Here is a 21,635-nt window from a genome sequence, read left to right on the forward strand (position 1 = left end):
CAATACCAGGAATGAATGCCTCGGGGGAATACTTTTTATCAAGAGCCTCCAAGTTAGTCTGGCTGTCTGAGATGCCCTCTGGAGACAGGAGACCACAGGTCTGGAAACCTCAATGTCCCAGGCTTTCAGGACCTGGCGTTTGGCTAAACCTCTGGAGAACTACAATTTCCAGGGTGCACCACTTTCGCCCCGCACTTGACGTTGCAGCTCCCGTTTCTCGCCAGGCTCCCGGCATGAACTACAAAACCCAGAAGACCCTGCAGCCCCGCTGGCGTTCTCGTCTCATCACTCTCACTTTTGGACGCGAAACTGTGGCCGCATTGCCTGCTGGGAAGTGTAGTTCACCGGTGACCGAGCCCTTCAGGCCAGGCCGCTACAATAAGGCGGGCGAACTCGTAGCTCTTGAATACCCGTGGCCTAACCGTCCACCCGGAAGACTAGCCCGACTCGGAAGGCTCTGGAGTCGCGCCTGGGCTCAGAGCCGGGTGCGAATGCGGCTCGCGTTCTAGGCCTCCTTGGGTGAGAAAGTGGTAGACTGGCAGGAAGGCGGCGGAGGCGGACGAGACCAATGCCAGCCTGGAGAAGGAAGTGGGCCAACGGGAAGGGTGAATCCAAGTGGATATCGTAGGGGTGGGAGTGGGGTGTGGCACCCGCTTACCTTGAGGCTGGGTGAGGCGCGCCCCGAAATTCTGGGGAGCAGAGGTCCCTGCTTAGAGAGGAAGAGGGACGTCCATGTGGCGGGATGGCTTTATGGTTTGGGGATGATCAGTGGGTCTTATGGCCTCGTCTCCCTGGTTAGTGGAGATAGCTCACCAGGCCTGGGATCTGGAGTGTCTGGAGGTGCAGGGAACTGATTGGAAACTTAGGCAGGAGTGCGTTACCCAGAGAAACTGAGGGCTTCCGCTGTGCACCTGCAAAACGTTTCCCTAACCGCTTCACCCCTTCCTAACTGCTAACATTTGGAGAAGGTGGAAGTTCTCTGAGGATAGATGCTTCTTGGTCGGGGAGGAGGAGTGGGGTGGGGGGTTGGGTTCTGCCAAAGGGAGCCCCAGCAGGGAAGGAAACCCTTGAACCCTATAGTTGCCCAGAGGCCTAGGCAGTGCTACTGAAGTACTCCTACATCATCATTCTAAGCATTACACAGCGTTACAGTAGATGCAGGCTATTTAATCTGAACCAAGCCAGAGAAATTGGTGTCCCGCCCCCTGCTTACAAACTGTTGTAAAAATGTCTCAGTTAGTAGGAAAATAAATGTTATGGGTAAATTCATGGGAAAAAAATCAGGGTGCAAAATGGAATGTTTACAGTGATCCTATTTTATAATAAATTCTTATGTCTCCTAAATATGTGCCATGTATTACGTGGTTATGGATAGAAAAAAAAATCGGAACTGTATACTCTAAATTATTAATTTCAACCGTGGTTATTGATGGCTGGTGAGAGTATGGATTAATTTTATTCTTTTTGTTTGCTCGTTCACATCTTTATATAGCATCTTAATTTGTACAGTGAACACATATTTCTTTTTTCCACCCCTCTTTTTCCCCGGAGAGTCAGTCAGTTGCTCCGTGTGTTGTGTTTTGGAAATCAGGTGTCAAGGCCAGCTGCTCTGGCTTGCACTGAGCCACAGGCTGACTGACTGCCAGGAAGGATAAAAGGCGTGAATGTGAGGGGAGAATTTCGTGTGCAGTCCATGGGAGGCTAATGCTTTTTTCCTTCTTCTAGGTTGGAAAGAGGCTATTTTAGCAAGTATCACGCCATGGTAAGTGGTTGGTCTATTTCAGTCTAATCTATTATGCTTTCTGGTTAAAAATGTCACCCTTCTCATTATCTGATGGATTTAAGTGCACTAAGGAACTTTCTTGGGTTCTGATAACTCACCTTGTCTGGGGCATGGGAAGGAGAGAAATATTGCAGCTGAAATGCCTTTTTAGCTTTGGGTTTGCTTTTTCTGTTTGTTTTTGAGATGGAGTTTCACTGTTGTTGCCCAGGCTGGAGTTCAGTGGCACAATCTTGGCTTACTGCAATCTCTGCCTCCCAGGTTCAAGCAATTCTCCTGCTTCAGCCTCTCAAGTACCTGGGATTACAGATGTGCACCGCCACGCCTGGCTAATTTTGTATTTTTAGTAGAGATGGGGTTTCTCCATGTTGACCAGACTGGTCTCAAACTCCTGACCGCAAGTGATTTGCCTGCCTTGGCTTCCCAAAGTGCTGGGATTACAGGCATGAGCCACCATGCCCGGCCTGCTTTTTGCTTTTTGATCAGGATCTTTATTTTAGCATATGCTGCCTACTATCTCTGTGTATGTGCAATTATAAAATTAACTTTAATATATCCTTTAGTTGTGCTCATTATGTAGTTTCTGGGACAAAAGCTTGTTAAAATCATGGTTGGAGCATGGCAGCTAATAAATGTAATGTTCATTTCAGTCTTCTTATTTTCTTCCACAGCTTTTGCCAACTTTCCAATTAAAGATTGACTTTCCTGCTTAACTATTTCTCCTGGAAAATGTCCTTGCCTCTTACAGAGGAGCAGAGGAAAAGGATTGAAGAGAATCGACAAAAGGCTCTGGCCCGTAGAGCTGAGAAGTTATTGGCAGAACAGCATCAGAAGACTAGCTCGGGCACCACCATTGCTGGCAACCCATCCCAGGCCAAACAAGGCCCATCCCAAAATTTCCCAAGGGAGTTTTGTAAGCCAGTGAGCCATGGTGTCATTTTCAAGCAACAGAATCCCAGTAGCTCATCTAATTATGACCAAAAACCTCATAATTCCCACAGTTTTCATCTTAGCATACCAGAGCAGGTGAAGGGAATATGGAAAAAACCAGAAGAAATGACCACAGCCTGCCCAGGCCACAGCCCACCACATCAAGTGGCTCTCACTGGAATCTCCCCTCCTTTGGCAAAAAGTCCTCCAGAGGTCTCTAAACAACAGCCCTTGGGTTACAATTTAGGTCAAGGTCATGCTCAGGCTTCGATCAGGTCCATACCCTTTGCTAACCCAACTCATGAGCCTTTGGCCAAAGCAAAGAGTTCACAAGAGACACCAGCTTGTTCTGGACAGCCTCCCAGGGATGTTAAGTTAGAGGCCAACAGAGCAAAAGCCTCCACCTCGTGGCAGAACACTTCTTACATCCATTCTAGCTCGGGGAGTGTAACACCCAGGCCAGAAGGAAGACTCCAGCAGACATCAGGGTCCTCACTCCAAAGAGCAGCGGTCACTCAGAAGGGAAAGTGTGTAAGGAATGGCGATCGTTTCCAGGTGTTGATCGGGTACAACGCGGAACTCCTTGCCGTGTTTAAGAGCCTGCCCAGCAAGATTTATGGTAATGTCTTTGTTCTTCGGGTGTTTTTTTCCTTATTTTTAGAGTCTCTTAATCTAACAGTTTCTCATAAATATTAGGAGAGTGCATTGGCACATTCTGTCCATTCAGTTGTTAAATTTTTTCAGTTTGAGCTTCCCTTCATTGTAGTTATTCCCTCAAACAGCTGCCAAACTTGATGGTGGCCACATGGCCATCTGGAGAATGGTTGAATGTTACTGAGAAGACACTTCCTCTGCCAGGTGCATTATATGCGTTGTAGCACTTAAGCTGAGCAGCAGTTTTTTTGAAATAAGTAGATATTATTGCAGTTTTTTTAGGTGATGATACTGGTTCAGCAAGATTAAGTGACAGGCCCGGTTTCATTGGTCTGGAAAGGCAGGGTCAGGATGTGACCAGCTCAGCTACAGCCCAGAGCCATTGCCCCTCAAACTGCTTTGCCTGACTACATTACGACCTGGAGAACTTGGATTCTAGTCCTTACTCTGCCCTCAGTCCTCTTAGGTGAGGTTCATAACTTCCCCGGGCCTAAGTTGAATTCCACTACATGGAATAAAAGAATTATCTAGGCCTGGTGCGGTAGCTCGTACTTGTAATCCCAGCACTTTGGGGGCTGAGGTGGGCAGATCACGAGGTCAGGAGTACGAGACCAGCCAGTCCAATATGGTGAAACCATATTTCTACTAAAAAATACAAAAATTAGCTGGGTGTGGTGGCGCACACCTGTAGTCCCAGCTACTTGGGAGGCTGAGGCAGGAGAATCTCTTGAACCTAGGAGGCAGTGGTTGCAGTGAGCTGAGATCATGCCACTGCACTCAGCCTGGGTGACAGAGTGAGACTCTGACTCAAAAAAAAGAAAAAAAAAATTATCTATATTTACTGTTTGTCCTCTACAGAGATTTGATAGATCAGTGGGGGCTTGCTAGTCAGCTGTTTTGAACTTGGTATCCGTTCGTTCATTCATTTAGAAGACAAGCCTGTATTGGGTGCCCAAGTGCAAATTGTAATGACAGTCATCAGCCCTCTGTTTTGTTTCAGATCCTGACTCCAAAACATGGAACTTCAGCATGAATGACTATAGTGCTCTGAGTAAGTAGGCATGTGGTTGTTCCTCATGGAGGGCGCCACTGGTGCTGAAAACTTCTTTTGGAGTGTCACATGTAGTCTAGCTTATGGCATGCATGGCTTTACAGGTGTCGAAAGCCTGCAGGGCACCACCCCACACTCCTTCCCACTGTGTCTAGCCTAATGAGGCAGCTCTGAGGGTAAAGGCCATTGGTAATATTAACAAAAGCTAGCACTTAATGATGCTTGCTATGCATTAGGCTATTCTAAGCTCCTTATTCTAACTTTTATTCCTCGTAATAACTATTTTACAGATGGGGAAGCTGAGGCCCAGGGGGGCTGAGTCAGTAACACAGGATCACATAGCCAATAAGTTATACTGCTGGGATTCAAACCCAGGCAGTCTGACTTGAGATTATATGTTCCCACCAGACTATGCTGGCCCCAGCAGTGACAGGCAGCTCAGGCAGCTCTGCCAGCCCCTGCTCCCAGGAAGGTAACAGTTCAGCAAACAGCACAGATCCTCAGAGCACTGTCTGTGCAGCTAACTACTCAAAAATGCAAGGAGGGTGCAGTACTCAGGCAGATTCCAGCTAACGCCGTGTCTGGTTGTAGTCAGCAGCTGGGTACGTCCCTCTGTCTTCTGAGAAAACTGTCATACACTAAAGTTTTTGTCACTTGATCCTGTCACATGGAGCCTACACACCTGTGTCAAAGCGTCAGCCCCGGGGGTGTTTTCATCTCCCATTTATTTATTTATTTATTTATTTATTTATTTATTTATTTTTGAGACGGAGTTTCGCTCGTTACCCAGGCTGGAGTGCAATGGCGCGATCTCGGCTCACTGCAACCTCCACCTCCTGGGTTCAGGCAATTCTCCTGCCTCAGCCTCCTGAGTAGCTGGGATTACAGGCACGCGCCACCATGCCCAGCTAATTTTTTTGTCTTTTTAGTAGAGACGGGGTTTCACCATGTTGACCAGGATGGTCTCCATCTCTTGACCTTGTGATCCACCCGCCTCGGCCTCCCAAAGTGCTGGGATTACAGGCGTGAGCCACCGCGCCTGGCTCTCCCATTTATTTTACTCTTCTCCCCCAGCTGCTATTCCTACACCCTCTCTTCCTCCACCCAGCTTAAGAACGGAAAAGATAAGGCTGTATGCTTAGGTCACTTTGCAGATTTGGGGTATGAGGTAGGATTATCTGGAGTCAGCAGTACAGTTTCTGGGCAGGGTGGTTTGCGCCGGTGATGGGACAGCTCCCTGTAGAATTTCCTGGTTTTCTCCTTGGCCTCCAGTTCCTGAAATGTGTACATTAGGCAATATCTCTTTCTTTGGTAGCTGCTCATGTGTTAGTTTGTGAGGGCTTCTGTGACAAAGTACCACTGACTAGGTGGCTTAAACAATAGGAATTTATTTGTTCATAGACCTGGAGTCTGGAAGCCTGAAGTGAAGGTATTGGCAGGGTTGGTTTCTTCAGAGGCCTCTCTCCATGACCTGCAGGCGGCTGCTTTCTGTGTCCTTGCGTGGACTTTCCTTTATGTGCGCTGATCCCTAGTGTCTCTACCCTTTATAAGAACATCGGTCATAGTGGTGTCCTTATAAGAATACCTACCCTTAGAAGAACATCGCCCACCCCGGTGACCTGATGTAACTTATTAACCTCTTTAAAGCCCTACCTCCATATACAGTCACATTCTGAGGTCCTGTGCTGCGTGTTTAACATGAATTTTGGAGGGACACAATTCAGCCTTTGACACTGATGATGTTAGCACTGTCGAGGGAGGGCTCATTTTTTAATCCATTTGTTTGGTGTTGGAAGTGGGAGACCCAAGGGTCTGGGTAAAGATGGCAGATTTTGACACGCGGTATTCTCATTGCTGGTGAATTTAAACCAGTGGTTTCCACTGTTGCTGTTGTTTGTTTTGTCTTCTTACTCTTGTTCTGACCACAGTTCATGGTGATTTAGATGACTCCTGCTTTTGTAGATGCATTTAGATTTTTTGTGTGATATTTTTGCTTTTTTTTTTTTTTTTGAGACAGAGTCTCACTTTGTCACCCAGGCTTGAGCGCAGTGGCACAATCTTGGCTCACTGCGATCTCTCTGCCTCCTAGGTTCAAGTGATTCCCCTGCCTGAGCCTCCTGAGTAGCTGGGACTTCAGTCTTGCACAACCACGCCTGGCTAATTTTCGTATTTTTAGTAGAGTTGTTGGCCAGGCTGGTCTTGAACTCCTGACCGTAGGCGATCCACCTGCCTCAGCCTCCAAAAGTGCTGGGATTACAGGTGTGAGCCACGATGCCCACCTATAATTTCTTTATGTAATGCTCCACATGTTTTAAAAACCATGTTTATTGGGTACAAAATTCTCCATATATACTTCTCAATGAAGCTCATAGAAGAGAAAAAAAAATTCTCCTTAGAGCTTTTAGATGAATTTTTCTGATTGTTTGGCTCCTCTATATGCTTACCAATGTGTAACACACTCATCTTTTCCCTGCTGAGATAAACTTTGAAATTCCTTACCATAATTATGGATTTGTGAATTTCTCCTTGGGTTTGTAAGTTTCAGATCGGTTCATGATTGTGGTGTCATGATTGGCTTTTTATCCGAATAACATATACCGTTGTCTCTGTGTCCGTCTTCCTGTTATTTTGCTTGAGGTATATCTGTGGATTTTGCTCTGTTAACCCTACCACAGACCCACTGTAGAACATATTTTGAGGTGTGAAGAAGAAAAACTATCCCCCGTAATCTCCCCACTCAACTAACCATTATTAACATTTTGGTTTCATTCCTTCCAGCCTTTTTTCTATGCATTAAAATATAAAGTTGTATGCATGCATATCATTTTCATTTTTCCTTTTTAATTTAATGCTCCAGCATAAAGCATATTTGTTTTACTTCATGTTAACTGTTAATTCGAAATGATGCCATTGTGGGTGTCCATGATCATAATGGGCCATCTTGACCTTCAAAAAATGATTTTGTGTTGTTGAACTACTTTTGCCTTTTCCAGAATTTTTAGTACAAAATAAATTTTAATTGCTGTACAACATTCTGTTTTATGGATGCGTCATACATTGCTTCAATTGTTTTTTTTTTTCTGCTTGATTTTAATTTGCTGCCAGTTTTTCCAGTTTTAAAACTGTAGAGGAACACCTTCGTACATAAGTTTTCTCTGTATTTTCAATTGGTAGTTGGGATAGATTCCCAGAAGTTGAATCATTATTCTTAGAGCTCGTGCTGTAATTGCCAAATTGTTTTCCAGAAGGTTTTATTCCCAACCAGCAATATGGATGTCTAATTGTTTCTTCTCCGGCAAGTTTGATAAGTAGAAAAGTCTCTTATTTGTCTGATGATTTATGAACGTGAACATTTCTCCAAACGTTTGTTAGTCTTCTTCCTCCTGTTTTGAATTCGCTCCACCTCTATCCTCTTGTTTTGTGGTCTCAGTACTTTTTTAAAGCATGAGCTCTTTTTGTCTTTCTTTACTCAGAGTTTTTGCCTTTCACTTCAGTGTGTGTCTTGTCGACAGCTTAGTTTTATATAGTTGAATCTGTTCATCTATAAAATTCATCTGTAATAGTTGAAATAATGTTCAGAACTGTGCGTTTGTGACCTGGTGATCCTGGTCCTCACTCTTTTGTTCTCTGAGCGGTAGACAGAGTAGTGACCTAGGAGTAGGGTTAAGTGGGTGATTAGTGATATGCTGATCGCAGTGGTTTATCCAACACAGGGCCAGAAGTTATCTCACAAGTTTATTCATCCTGGCAAACTTCCTCTTCCCCCTGTTAATTTCAAAATTAAAAAAAATTTTTTTGAGGCAGAGTCTAGCTCTGTCGCCCAGGCTGGACAACCTCCGCCTCCTGGGTTCAAGCGATTCTCCTGCCTCAGCCTCCTGAGTAGCTGAGATTACAGGCACATGCCACCATGCAGGGCTAATTTTTAGATTTTTAGTAGAGATGGGGTTTCACCATGTTGTCCAGCATGGTCTTGATCTCCTGACTTTGTGATCCACCCGCCATGGCCTCCCAAAGTGCTGGGATTACAGGCATGAGCCACCACGCCCAGCCAAATTTTAAATTTTTTGATTTGAAAAACCTAAGGAGGCTGGGTGTGGTGCCTCATGCCTGTATTACCAGCACTTCCGGAGTATAAGGCAGGTGGATGGTTTGAGCTTAGGGGTTTGATACCAGCCCGGGCCACATGGCAAAACCCAGTCTCTACAAAAAATATGAAAGTTAACCCCATGTGGTGGTGCACGCCGTTAGTCCTAGCTACTGGGGAGGCTGAGGTGGAGGATGGCTTGAGCCTGGGAGGTTGAGGCTGTAGTGAGCCATGAGCATGGTACTGCGCTCCAGCCTGGGTGACAGAGCAAGACCTTGTCTCAAAAAAAAAAAAAAAAAAAACTTAAGGAGATGGAGAGTTACATTCAACAAAAATTGAAATTCCCAAAGCCCCAAGTAAAAAACACTTGCCAGCCTTCCTAATCTAACATTGCCTTTTCTTGCCTTCCTGCCAGACCTGGTGCCTCTTGACCATGTCCCTTCCCCACTTTCTCCCTCTTCCCTTGCCTGTATCTCAAAGTCACATCATAGTCCTTTGCTTTGTCACTTCTGTTCGATTTCTCTTCTTTGGCAGTGGAAGCAGCCCAGAGCCTCCCCACGGTCAACCTGCAGCCTCTGGAATGGGCCGATGGCAGCAGCGAGTCACCCTCCACCAGCAGCGCGGGACAGACCAGCCTTCCGTCAGCTCCGTCCCTTGCCTTTGTCAAAGGGCGATGCATACTCATCTCCCGGGCCTACTTCGAGGCAGACATCAGTTATTCACAGGACCTGATTGCGCTTTTTAAACAGATGGATTCCAGAAGATATGGCAAGTAATCAGTCTTTGTCTGATTGCCAGAATATGAGGTGGTCTGTGATCTCAACATAGGGTGTTTTTTACTACCTTAAATGTTCAAAAATTACTTTCTCGGGAACGCCTTCCTGTTCTGCTCTTCTTCTTATAGAAAGATGGCACGTTAATTATTCTAGATAAGGCCAGCTAGGTGGCTCAAGCCTATAATCCCAGCACTTTGGGAGGCCGAGGCGGATGGATCACGAGGTCAAGAGATCGAGACCATCCTGGTCAACATGGTGAAACCCCGTCTCTACTAAAAATACAAAAAATTAGCTGGGCATGGTGGCGCATGCCTGTAATCCCAGCTACTCAGGAGGCTGAGGCAGGAGAATTGCCTGAACCCAGGAGGCGGAGGTTGCGGTGAGCCGAGATCGTGCCATTGCGCTCCAGCCTGGGTAACAAGAGTGAAACTCTGTCTCAAAAAAAAAAAAAAAAAAATTATTCCAGATAGTAAACATATAGTGGGGACTGCTTTGTCATTAAGGCCTCCCAAAGAGAATACCTCATAATTTCCCCCTGGTCAATGTCTTCTTGGTGGAAGCAGGTAAATTCCTGCTTCGGCCATTTTTAAAACCCATCTTGTTTATTTTGGCCTTTGCAGAGCAGAAACACAGGTGGTTGCCACAAAAATAAACGCCTTTTCTTATGTCACCTTAGTGGTTTTCAAACTTGAACATGCAGGGAACCACTTGCGTGCGTTGTTAAAGTGCAGATTGCTGGGCTCCACTACCGGAGTTTCTGATTCTGGAACTCAAGCGTGGAGCCAAAAATTTGCATTTCTCACAAGTTCCCTGAGCTAATGCTGCTGCTGGTGATGGTGCCATGGTTTGAAAATGCTGGTAGTTCTCCTCTCAGGCTGCCTATCAGCATGGCTGGGCCACTTCAAAAACACCAATGCCCGGTTCTTACCCAAATAGGTTGATTTATTTTGTTGGAGGTGGGGCCTGGACATTTTTTTTTTTTTTTCAAATCTTCAGTTGAGCCTAATTATAAGCCAGTCTTAAAATCTATTGGCCAAAGCAGAATATTTTTGCTTTATTTTATTTTATTTATTTATTTTTGAGATGGGTTGTTTTTGTTCTGTCGGCTAGGCTGGGAGTGCAGTGGCATAATCTCGTCTCACTGCAACCTCTGCCTCCCAGGTTCAAGTGGTTCTCCTGTCTCAGCCTCCTGAGTAGCAGGGACTACAGGTGCATGCCACCACTCTAGGCTAATTTTTTCTATTTTTAGTAGAGGCAGGGTTTCACCATGTTAGCCAGGGTGATACTGAACTCTGCCCACCTCAGCCTCCCAAAGTTTTGGGATTATAGGTGTGAGCCACCGCACATGGCCATTTTGCCTTATTTTCTTTGTGAGGTTCTTCTAAAGCCCCCCTGTCAGAATAGGGGAGAAGAAGGTGTAGATTCTGGACTCCTGGGTGTCATTCTTAGCTTGGGCCACATTGTTTTTTAAAAACTGTGTATCTGTTATGGATCAGTGTTTCCCCATTCTTGAACTGGTTTGATCTTGTCCATAGGCAAGTAGAACTCAAATCCTTAAAACCTTGTGCCTTTGAGACCTCACACTGAAGCATCATCCTGAAAGAAGCCTCTAGAATTGCTTGCTCAACAAGAGCTTTCACCAGGGTTTGGGTTCCTTCTGAAGGAGGGTGGTGCTGGTGGCTATATGATCATCCTTGGATGGATGGAGTTTGGACTGATGAGGGCAGACTGGTGTAGGAGAGCTGTGTGAGGCCCAGGCAGGTCGTGAGATCAGCTGCTTACACAACAACCTAGATCCTTTACCTTCCTTGCCCCCTCAGCTGATTGGCTTCAGCTTGGGGTGGCCCTTAAAAGGCAAATACAGGTCAGGTGCAGTGGCCTGTAATCCCACCACTTTGAGAGCCCCAGGGTGCGTAGATCACCTGAGGTCACAGGAGTTCGAGATCAGCCTGGCCAACATGGTGAAATCCTGTCTATTAAAAATACAGAAACTAGCTGGGTGTGGTGGTGCCAGCCTGTAATCCCAACTACTCAGAAGCCTGAGGCAGGAGAATTGCTTGAGCCCAGGAGGCAGAGGTTGCAGTGAGCCAAGATCACACCACTGCACTCCAACCTGGATGACAGAGCGAGATGCCATCTCAAAAAAAAAAAAAAAAAAAAAAAAAGTCAAATACAGGATCTGTGTCTATCACCGGCCTGTGAGATCACACTCCTGACATGGTCTGCCATTTTGGGAGTGGGTACCATGAAAATATTGATACTGATCCTGCTCACACCCAGGTGTCCAAAAACCATGATTGGTGTATTTGCGTTAGCTGCTGTTCACCGCTTTTCCTGTTTGCTGCTGTGCCACTGCGAGAATCAAGTTGTCAGGAAGAACCTTCTCGTACTAGTTCACATTCAAGATTAGTCTGTCTGCTTTGTTCCTTTCATCAGGTTGCACCTGGGCAACCTTGCTTTTTCCTGAAACTGACTTGCTATGTCCACAAGGCCTCTTTCCAGCCACCTTGCTTTTGAAATAACTGTACAGTGAGGAATGCACTTTTGCTGCCCAGATAGCATTTACTGAGACCAAGGTTTCTTGATTTTTTTCAAAAGATAAATTAGTAAATTCCTCTGTTTAAATAATGAGCCACTATTGGGTAGTAAGATGCTCACCTTTTTTGTTAATATTGTGTGTAATTTATACTACACTATGCTGATTAACAGGTGATGTAATAATCACACTAACAACAATTCATAATAACTGGCTTTTTGAGGTGCTCATTGTTTTCCAGTCATACTTTTATAAGCAATTTTCTTGAATTTTATGTAATCCTCACAGTAACCTGTGACATAGGGGCTGTAGTATCTTTGTTTTTCAGATGTGGAAACTGAGAGAAAGATGTTATAATGACTTGCCCAAGGTGACATAGCTGGCCAAGAGGCAGAGCCAGAATTTGACCTTTGGCAGTTTGACCACTCTGACCATATGCAGCTTGTTTCACATGTATAAAATGGAGTTAACACCTCCAACGAGCACCCCAGAAAGCCAGTTATTATGAATTATTGTGTGATTATTACATCATCTGCTAATTAGCATAGCATAGTATAAATTACATACAACATTAACTAAGAAAGGTGAGCATCTTTCAACCCAATGGTGGCTCATTATTTAAATAGAGACTTACAGACTTGGGAGGGGCAAATGAGATGGTGCCACTGAGTCTTGGCACAGTGCCGGGCTGAACGTGAATGCTGCTAAGGTGTGAGCTACAATTAGCACCCCTGTCATTCAAAGTGTTTCTGACCTGCTAGCCCCTCCCCAGCCATGTATCCTGTACAGGCATCTTTTATCACAACCCTTACAACCTAGTGTTGTTAGCGTCTCTGCTTATCTCTCCTACCAGTAGATTGGGGAAGCCTGCAGGGAAAGGACTCTCCTAATTTCTGTATCCCCTGTGCTAAGTACAGGACCAGCTGTCACATTGTCCAAGCTTAATGGAAGTTTATATCAAGCCAAGGAATAAATGAGTAACTGTGATCACGTAGCAGGAGAGCAGGGTGTCCTATTTGCTTATTTATTTCTTATCATTGCAGATGTCAAGACCAGGAAGTGGAGCTTTCTCTTGGAAGAGCACAATAAACTAAGTGAGAAGCCTTCCTTACTTGATTTATATCATACTATTGTTAGCTTTAATAATGCACCTTAAATTTGATGTATTTTTGAAGAATCTTCTCCTCTATCTGCTGTGGTGGGATGCTTGAGTACAGGGTAAGTAAAGGTAAGGATGCAGCCTTGTCTGCATCCACTGAGATGGTGGCTTAATGACAGCCCAAACAAATGCCGGGCCTCCTTTGCTGTAAGGGTGAGGTGGTAGTAGTGAAATTCCCCAGACCTGTGAAACCTTCCTGCTGTCATAGAAGTATTAGAAACATGGGTACATAGACCTTAGGAATCAGAAGCGAGCTGGGATTGCTTAGCTTAGGTGGAAGTGACCATAGATTACTCCTAAGAATAGGCTCCTGGCGTATTTCTAGAACTGGTTGCTCAAGAAAGGTAGGAGAGTCTCGCTGGGAATGGACTTCATAATAGAGTTCTGTCCAAGGCAGAAGTCAAGGCCAGGGACTTAGGCATTTTAACAAGCACTTTAGAGACTGACTGAGGAAAGGGGATATGTGTACAGATAGCGTAAGTACAAGAAGAAGAAGCCAATTTGGGTTTATCATTTTTCTTCTCTGTGCTTTCCTTAGATGGGGCAATAAATTCTATTATGCCTGGGACTAGGAAATATGGTCATATCTCAGACTGTACCAGAATACCAATCCCTTATCTATCTGGCTGTAGCAGTTCTGCATTGGATTTGCAGCTGGCACGGCTTATGTTCCTCTGCTTTTTCTCCCAAACCTGAGGGCCTATTGGGCTTCCCAGACTGAGGAAGGAGTCATTTATGGGAACCAGTCAGGCCAAGACAGACATGAGCCAACCCTGGGAGCTGTGAGTCATTGGCCATCTTGCCTGGCAGGCTGGGGCTTCAGTGAAGAGAGAGAAGTTGGGTTCCTTCCTTTTGTCTCCTTACATGACTTACTGTGTGACATTAGGTAAATAATTCAACATTCTGGGTCCCATTGTCCCTTTAGTTAAAAAAAAGGGATGGTCTTTAATCTCTATCTGCTCTACTGACAGAAATTAAATATAAAGGAAGAGCCTTTGGTTCCTTGAGCAAAACTTGCTGTGAACTACAAGATTAGGTTTGAATATGAGATGATAACTTAGTAAATGCTGGCTGAAGTAGAAAGGATGCCTCACATTGATCTTGAGACTCTCTGGCTGCTGCTACTTCGAACTTGTGATTTAGAGGGAATTATTTAAGGCTGGGTGTGGTGGTGGATCACACCTGTAATCCCAGCACTTTTGGAGGCCAAGGCAGGCAGATCACGAGGTCAGGAGATCGAGACCATCCTGGCTAACACGGTGAAACCCTGTCTTTACAAAAAATACGAAAAATTAGCTGGGTGTGGTGGCATACGCCTGTAGTCCCAGCTACTTCGGTGGCCGAGGCAGGAGAATCATTTGAACCTGGGAGGCAGAGGTTGCAGTGAGCCAAGATTGTGCCACTGCACTCCAGCCCAGGCAACAGAGCAAGACTCCAACTCAAAATAAATAAATAAATAAAATAGAGGGAATTATTCGGCAAAAGCTGAATATGTTTTTTCTTTTTGAGACAGGGTCGCACTGTCAGCTAGGCTGGAGTGCAGTGGAGGGGTCTTGGCTCACTACAACCTCTGCCTCCCAGGCTCCCAAGTAGCTGTTACACAGGATCCTTTTGGTGCTGCTTTGCCAGCTGGGCTTGCTTCTGGGCTTGCTGTGCCCACTCAGCCTGGCAGGCTGCATTCGGCTCATGCTACCAGTCCTGATCCCACACCCACCAAGGGGGAACTAGGCATGGAGCAGTGGAGGGTGTGTGAGTGAGAGAGTGTAGGATCTGGCCACAGCACACAGCCAGGTGTGCCAGCTGCTGCAGCGGAGCAGGCAGCTCCAGACTCTGGCATAGGCACCAGCTCCATGTGAGGCTGCAGCTAGACTGGGCATACCACAAGCAGCTTCTGCCTTGGGTACCAGCGTCTGGATGATGGGAATGTGCTGGCACCCGAAAACTTGAAAATACCAGCAACTGTGAAGCCCTGAGGGGTTGTTACAGTATGTCACAGCTCTGGCTCAGGGAGGCCTGAGATCTGGGCCCTCGGAAAGGTTGCTGTTCTTTACCCCTGTGGTCCAGCAGTCAGAAGCATGTCACTGCCCGCAGCTTGGCAAGCAGACCAGGAATGTGTTGTAGCCCTTTTCTCACCCACCATTCAGCAGGTCCCAGATTCTTGTCCCGCATCCAAGAAGAATGAGGTTACATGGGCAACTGGAGAGTGAGCAAGGCAAAGAAGGATTTTATTGAGCGACAGAACAGCTCTCAGTAAAGAGGGGACCTGAAGTGGGTAGTTCCAACATGTGGCTGAGTCCAGGGTTTTTACGGGCTCAGAATGGGGACATGTCTGCTGGTTGGTCCATGGGTGGGCCTAGAAAAAGCACCATTCGATTGGCTGAAAGTCATTGAGGAAGTTCTCATGCTGGATTGCGGACTCCACCTGGAACTAACTGGCAGTCTGGTTTTCAGGTTTCAGTCTGTCTTCAGCTTGAAGGTTGGGTTTCACTGGGAACCCACCCTTGTCTGCCTAGGAAGTTGTCTGCCTCCTGCTGTTATCAGGTGGAATTATACGTACACATCACCATGCCCGGCTAATTTTTCAATTTTTAGTAGAGATGGGGTTTTGCCATGTTGGCCAGGCTGGTCTAGAATTCCTGGCCTCAAGTGATCCTCCCACCTTGGCCTCCCAAAGTACTGGGATTACAGGCATGAGCCACCACTCCCAACCACAAAAGCTGAATTTTTTATGAGAAGTAGAAGTAAGTTCTTTCCTTCTCCCCTTTGTCTTTCAAGCAAGAAACACAAATATGTTAATTATAAAGTCTATGACTTTTACGGAACAACAAAAAGCGGAATACTTACAGCATTAGTAGATAAATGTAGTGTTGAAAAACCATGACTTGTGACTCACATGGCATTATATAGTGGTTCCTGATCTTTGCAGACAATAAACTCCTTGAAATATCTGATGAAAATAATGGATTTTTCACCCAGAAAAAAATGTACATAATGGCCCCAAATAAGATTTTGCACTTTATAAAAATGATTCCATGGATCCTGAGTGAAGATTCTAGATTTAGAGTTTTTACAATGCTATCCCATCATGGCAGTGTCTCATGAAAGATAAGACTAATCTTCCTATTTCATAGACTGGGAAAAGGTTGGGCCCAGAGAAAGGAAACAGTGGCTTTCCTTACTGGGAGCATTGCAGGGTCACAGTAAAGTCAGTGACAGTCATTGACAGAAATAAGACTAAAATTGCCATCTACCTCTGTAACCTGACCCATTACAAAATTAAGAAGCCAGCTAAACTTAGAAGCTGGGGAGGGAAAGCCGTGAGAATATAGCCCGGTTCCAACTGAGTTCCGATTTCACCACCAGTACTGTGAACCTGGGGAATGTGCACCTCTCCCCTCACCCCATGCTCTCCTTTTTTGTGAGTGAAATTAGATCCTTGACCCTGAGCTAGTGAACATGTACATAGGAAACCTGAGTATGTGAATGCTCACTGATGAAGCAGTGGGAGCTATTTTCTCTAGTAAGGAAAATCTAAGCTTTCCTTCTCTCTCTTTTCTAAGTGACTCAGGCCTTTTGCCCCCAGTGAAATTGGCATAAGTCCTTTTGTTTTCCCCTTGCTGTCAGTCCAGAAGCGTTCTCAACAATCTTGTCTTGTCAGCTGCTATTTGAAAACATTAGCATCTCTGCTATGTGGCTAGTAGCATTCTGCCAAAGAGCTATTTTACAGAAATGACTTCTAGATGACTCACGAAGCCAGACAGTATGTCTGTCATCTCCTAGTACCAGGGAAAGGACAGTAGAGACAGTCATTGACAGGGAATGGTGGCCTTCTCAGAAACCCTGAGATGGCTGAACTAGCAGCATAGGATTTTGGAGATGGTAGTTGGTAGGAGACATGGTAGATGTTAGTTTTATTCCTCTTAAATGGCTGAAGGAGCATAATGCTTACAAAGCACTGCATTTTCTACCAGCCAGTTCATCAGCCCTTAGCTTTCATCAGGTGTTTGACTTCTGAAGATCACTAGAATTAAAATGAAAATGATTTCTGAAAGCACATGGAGTGCTCAGCCTCCTGAAGTGTGCAGAAATCAGCATGCTTAGATTTAATTTGGAGGTATAAAATGTATTTCTGCATCAATATGGACAGTCTATTTTGTATTAAAGCCATCAACCTTACCTAATTTCCTCTCATGGTGATTCTTTTCGTGGAAACTGTTTCCAGAAATAACTGGTACTTATATTTAGTGGAGGAGAGAAATGGACTTAAGTATATTGAAAATACAAAGCAGTTGGAGGTAGCAGTAGATGGCTCAGCCCTGCACGTCCGCATCAGTATTTACAGTGGTAACCAACTGATGGTTGTGGCAAAAGACTTTTGGAATCACTCATGAGGATGCTAAGAAAACATAAGATCACACATGACCATATGCAATAGGCAGCCTCAGAATTTCCAATAATGTTGGATAGAAGTAAAATAATTCCCAGTTTCTCTTTGTAGTTTCCTTTACTGGATACCTGAGGACAATTAGCCTCTTGATGGGTTACTCTGACTCCCAGGGTGCCCTTGAAAAGGTAAAGGATAAAGAGCAATTGACGATCTGTAAATAATGGCTACTTTTCTCATTAGATTTTTCAAAGGAAAATGATAAAAGGGAAGAACATCCTGAAGGTGACAGCTTGCAGGACAGCAGGCTGTGGTTAGTGGTTTAAGGATAATTCCACTGCCAGGGGTCTCTAGGTCTGTCATTTTTTCTCTACATTTTAAATTTATAATTCAGCTTCCTTTTCCCTAGAATTATGTGTTTTATTTTTTTCTCTGGTTTTTCTTTTTCTGTTTCTCTATTGAATAAAGGGTTTGTTCCCCCCTCTTTTTTAAAGTTTAAAATCAGGTGAGATTACATTGTTCTAAAAGCAAGGTCGGTGCAATTAATTTGCTTTCATTTCTGTGTAGATCCCAAGTAATTTATTTTTCACACTTGAGTTAATGGTCCTGACTAGAAGAGATTTCTCCATGCATTATATAGGGACCTAGGACTAGCATCATTAGAAGGAAATACATGTATATCCCAAAGCTCCTCTTTCTCCAGATCTTTTGGGCATGAACACTCCAGCTCATATGCTTCTGTTCTTCTTTCCAGTTACAAAGGCACGCTGCCTCCCACAGGTTCAGCTGGATCCTCTGCCCACGACTCTCACCCTGGCGTTTGCTTCTCAGCTCAAGAAGACATCTCTCAATCCCACGCCAGATGTCCCAGAGGCAGACCTTTCTGAAGTGGACCCCAAGCTCGTGTCTAATCTGATGCCCTTTCAGAGAGCTGGAGTCAAGTAGGTTCTTGATCTCTTCCTCTCTCTCTTCCTCTCTTGCTCAAATTTTGTTGTTCACCACAGACCTCGTTCAGATGCTTTCTCTTTTAGGAACTTTTATTTTCAATGGATACATGAAAATTTAGAAGAGTCTAGGCATTAAACAGCCAGGTGTGCTGTTACTAAAGCTTTATTGTAACCATTGATTTCAAATTCCATGGATTAATCAGGACCCTGAATTGCAGGTCTGCAGAAACCCAATTCAAACTAGCTTAAGGAAAGAGATTTCTCAGTGCCTCTAAGAGAAAATCCAGCATCTCTAAAGATCTCATCAGGCTGCTGTACCTCTCTCAATCTGTTTGCTTTGTTCCTGACCAGGTGTTCCTCAAGTGTGGTAGCTCGGGCTGTCAGGGGCTTCCAGCTTGCATCCTCAGCTTAGCAACGCACAGAAGCAGCTCTTTCCTAGTGGGGCTAACACTGCAATGGCTTAAGTCTGGTCCCAATGTTGGAGCCAGTCACTGACCTTGGAGGCTTGAGGTCTTGTTGATCAGACTTGGTGATAGGCCCATCCCTAGAACCAGAGGGTGAGGCCTGCCCACCTAAGTTACTTGGATTGAAAATGGGAGCTGGCAGTTCTCCAAAAGAAAGTCAAGGTGCTCTTATTAGAGGAAGAAAAAAGATCAACCTACACCCTCCCTGATCTTTCCTTTTTTCCCAGAGTTTCTTGGGAGAAGCAAAATACCAGGTTTGAACTAGGCTTCTCTTAAAAATACAGTAGTTCAAGAAGAAAGAGCAAGTCTTGATAGTCTGTCTAGAAATAAGAAACTGTTATTAGACAGTGTAGTTGGACATAGAGTCTTGTGCAAGGGAAGGAACCTAAGTTATCAATGGCACTGACAAGCTGTGCCAGCCTGACTGCTTGAAGCCTGATTGTGGTATTTTGGTGAAAGCTTGGCTACCGTCTCTGGCAGGATTTGGGTCTCGGAGTGCCGTTTGGGCACAACGTACTTGATTACATTCCCCTGGCCCCAGCCCTTCCCCCTATTCTTTTCTTCATTTCCTTCCATCTCTCTTAAATAGCACACTCTGCAAAACTCCTCTGGCTTTACCATTTCGTTCCTCCATCTGGTGAGATGTCCTTTGGGCCTTGTTTTAACCAGGCTCAGGGCGTTTTTTTCCTTTCATCTTTCTTCCTCTGAGCCTCTTCATTAAAGCTGCAGTTGCCCAGCTCCACCCACTGAGTAACCCATGCCTTTGGCATCCAAGTTCTTTAAGTTCTGTTAGCCATCCTTGGGCCTACATGGTGGGTACTGGTCTTACCAGTTACCCCACTACCCCTGAGAGAGGCTCTGTGTATGAGGTGCCCCAGGGCACATCTGTTTCTCCCTCTGTGGCCCTGAAGCTGCTAACAGTACTTGTAATCTTTTTTCGGAATTTTCTAATTAAACCCAGATTTTAACTTTGATACTCTAAAGAGGTGGGGGCTTGGCACTGGGGGAGGAGGGCTGTCAATTCCATGTTTTGTTTTGTTTTTTGTTAATGTAAGAACTGCAATTGAACACTCCCTTTAATTTATAAAGCAAAATCTGTTAGAAATATTAGCGTCTTCTAATACCCAAGCAGCCCTCTTTAGCAAGGGAATGAGTCGAGACTCAGAAAGACAGTTGCCTAAAGTTATTCAGCTGCCAGAAGTGGAATTGGGGCTTAAATCTGTGTTTTCTGATTGATCAGTTTCTGAGTATGGCGTTTTTTTTCCTGTTATATTCAACTACCCTGTGGAAGATGACGTTTAATTTTGTTATTGTTCCTCTGTTATCCAGGCTTTTTCTGTCTTTGTTGTCATTTTTTGGCCACTTTGTTCCTTACTTGGGCCCCTCCTAGGCAGGGGAAAAAGGAGAGAATGTGAAATTCAGGGGTTCCATTCTGCTCTAAGGATGTGGATAGACCAAACTTCTGGAAATTATAGATGGTAAAGCTGAGGAGGCTGAAACAAAAGACGCTCAAAGGGCGTGAGGCTCTCCATGGATTCCGTTGCTTAGGTACTGCCTGTCCTCGCTGGCCACCAATTTTGTAAATCAGAAAGTGAGGTAAAAAATACATCTTTTCACACCTGCCCTCCCCCCCATCTGTCTGTGTTGTGGGTTGATCCCAGAAATGGTCCAGAAGATTTCATAGAGGTGGGTGTGCAGGGAGGAGGCTGCGCCTGTTCTGGAGAGGTGAGGCAGCCCACCGCTCAGCTCCGTTCCTCCCCAGCAGAGGGTGAGGCCGCCAAAGCAGGACTTCAGGAAAGGCTGCCTCCTCTCCCAGGCTGCAGGGAGAGCAGAAGAGTGCCATGCCAGGATGCCTGTCGTCCCCACATGCTACTGGCCTCGGGCTGCCTGGGGATTTGCTGCCCAGTTTTCCATCTTTGGAAACTGTGTTTCCAGGCAATTCCAAAAGGCCAAGTGCAGCCTGGACTTCTTGTCAGTCCTGCTAGCTGCTGATTAGAAGAGGTAGCATTCTCTGTTTTCACTGGGTGAGAAGGAAAGAGAAAGAGCTATTCCAGTGGCTTATTATCAGGATTCTGAGCAAATGATTTATTTTTCAGGGATTAGCTGAAAGAAGACTAGTATTTGGCACAAAGGACCAGACATCTGGCACTTGGGATCCTTTTAGCTTTTCACTGTTTCATCGTGAGACACGAGCAAGTCATTTTGACTGTTTGTGTTTTGATTCTTTTTCTTTTTGTGGAGTAGTAGTTACGATAGAAGCACTTCCTTAGCGCTTATGATGTTGCCAAGCATTGTTTTCAGTATTAGCTTTATTAACCCTCCCACAGCTCCATGAAATAGGTACCATTATGACTCCCTTCTTACTGCTGAGGGGGCTGACGCATAGGGAGGTTAAATCATGTGCACGAAGGTGTACAGCTGCTGAGTGATGGAATTGGGACTCCAACCCCAGCCAGTCTGGCTCCGAAATAGTGGAATACACTCTTATTCATGAACTATTAGCAAGAGATGCTGTACTTAAGGGCTCTAGGGTCCTGGGGGCTGCCATATAATGAGCCTCAGTGGCTCACGCCTGTAATCCCAGCACTTTGGGAAACCGAGGTGGGCAGATCACCTGAGGTTGCGAGTTTGAGACCAGCCTGACCAACATGGAGAAACTCCATCTCTACTAAAAATACAAAAGTAGCTGGGTGTGGTAACGCATGCCTGTAATCCCAGCTACTTGGGAGACTGAGGCAGGTGAGTCTCTTGAACCCAGGAGGCGGAGGTTGCAGTAGGCTGAGGCTGCGCCATTGCACTCCAGCCTGGGAAACAAGAGTGAAACTCTGTCTCAAAAAAAAAAAAAAGGAAAAAGAAAAATGATGCTGAGG

At 45.3% G+C, this 21,635-nt stretch overlaps 1 protein-coding gene across 5 annotated transcripts in view; it reads left to right on the top strand.

Moving 5' to 3' along the window:
• Positions 1–353: 353 nt before the first annotated feature.
• SMARCAL1 (SNF2 related chromatin remodeling annealing helicase 1) overlaps positions 354–21,635 on the top strand; it is a 67,278-nt gene continuing 45,996 nt past the window's right edge. For 2 of the 5 annotated variants that reach the window (XM_008999458.5, XM_078328444.1), the window contains exons 1-7: positions 354–605; positions 1,726–1,762; positions 2,452–3,329; positions 4,365–4,415; positions 9,034–9,267; positions 12,855–12,905; positions 18,109–18,295. In XM_008999458.5, the coding sequence (XP_008997706.2) occupies positions 2,510–3,329; positions 4,365–4,415; positions 9,034–9,267; positions 12,855–12,905; positions 18,109–18,295 (1,343 nt within the window). In that variant the 5' untranslated portion in view covers positions 354–605; positions 1,726–1,762; positions 2,452–2,509. The remainder of the gene's footprint in view (positions 606–1,725; positions 1,763–2,451; positions 3,330–4,364; positions 4,416–9,033; positions 9,268–12,854; positions 12,906–18,108; positions 18,296–21,635) is intronic. The other 3 variants (XM_008999457.5, XM_078328443.1, XM_002749765.7) reach the window with 2 other exon arrangements.

Source organism: Callithrix jacchus, chromosome 6 (assembly GCF_049354715.1).
Source record: "Callithrix jacchus isolate 240 chromosome 6, calJac240_pri, whole genome shotgun sequence".
Classification (NCBI taxonomy): Eukaryota; Metazoa; Chordata; class Mammalia; order Primates; family Cebidae; genus Callithrix; species Callithrix jacchus.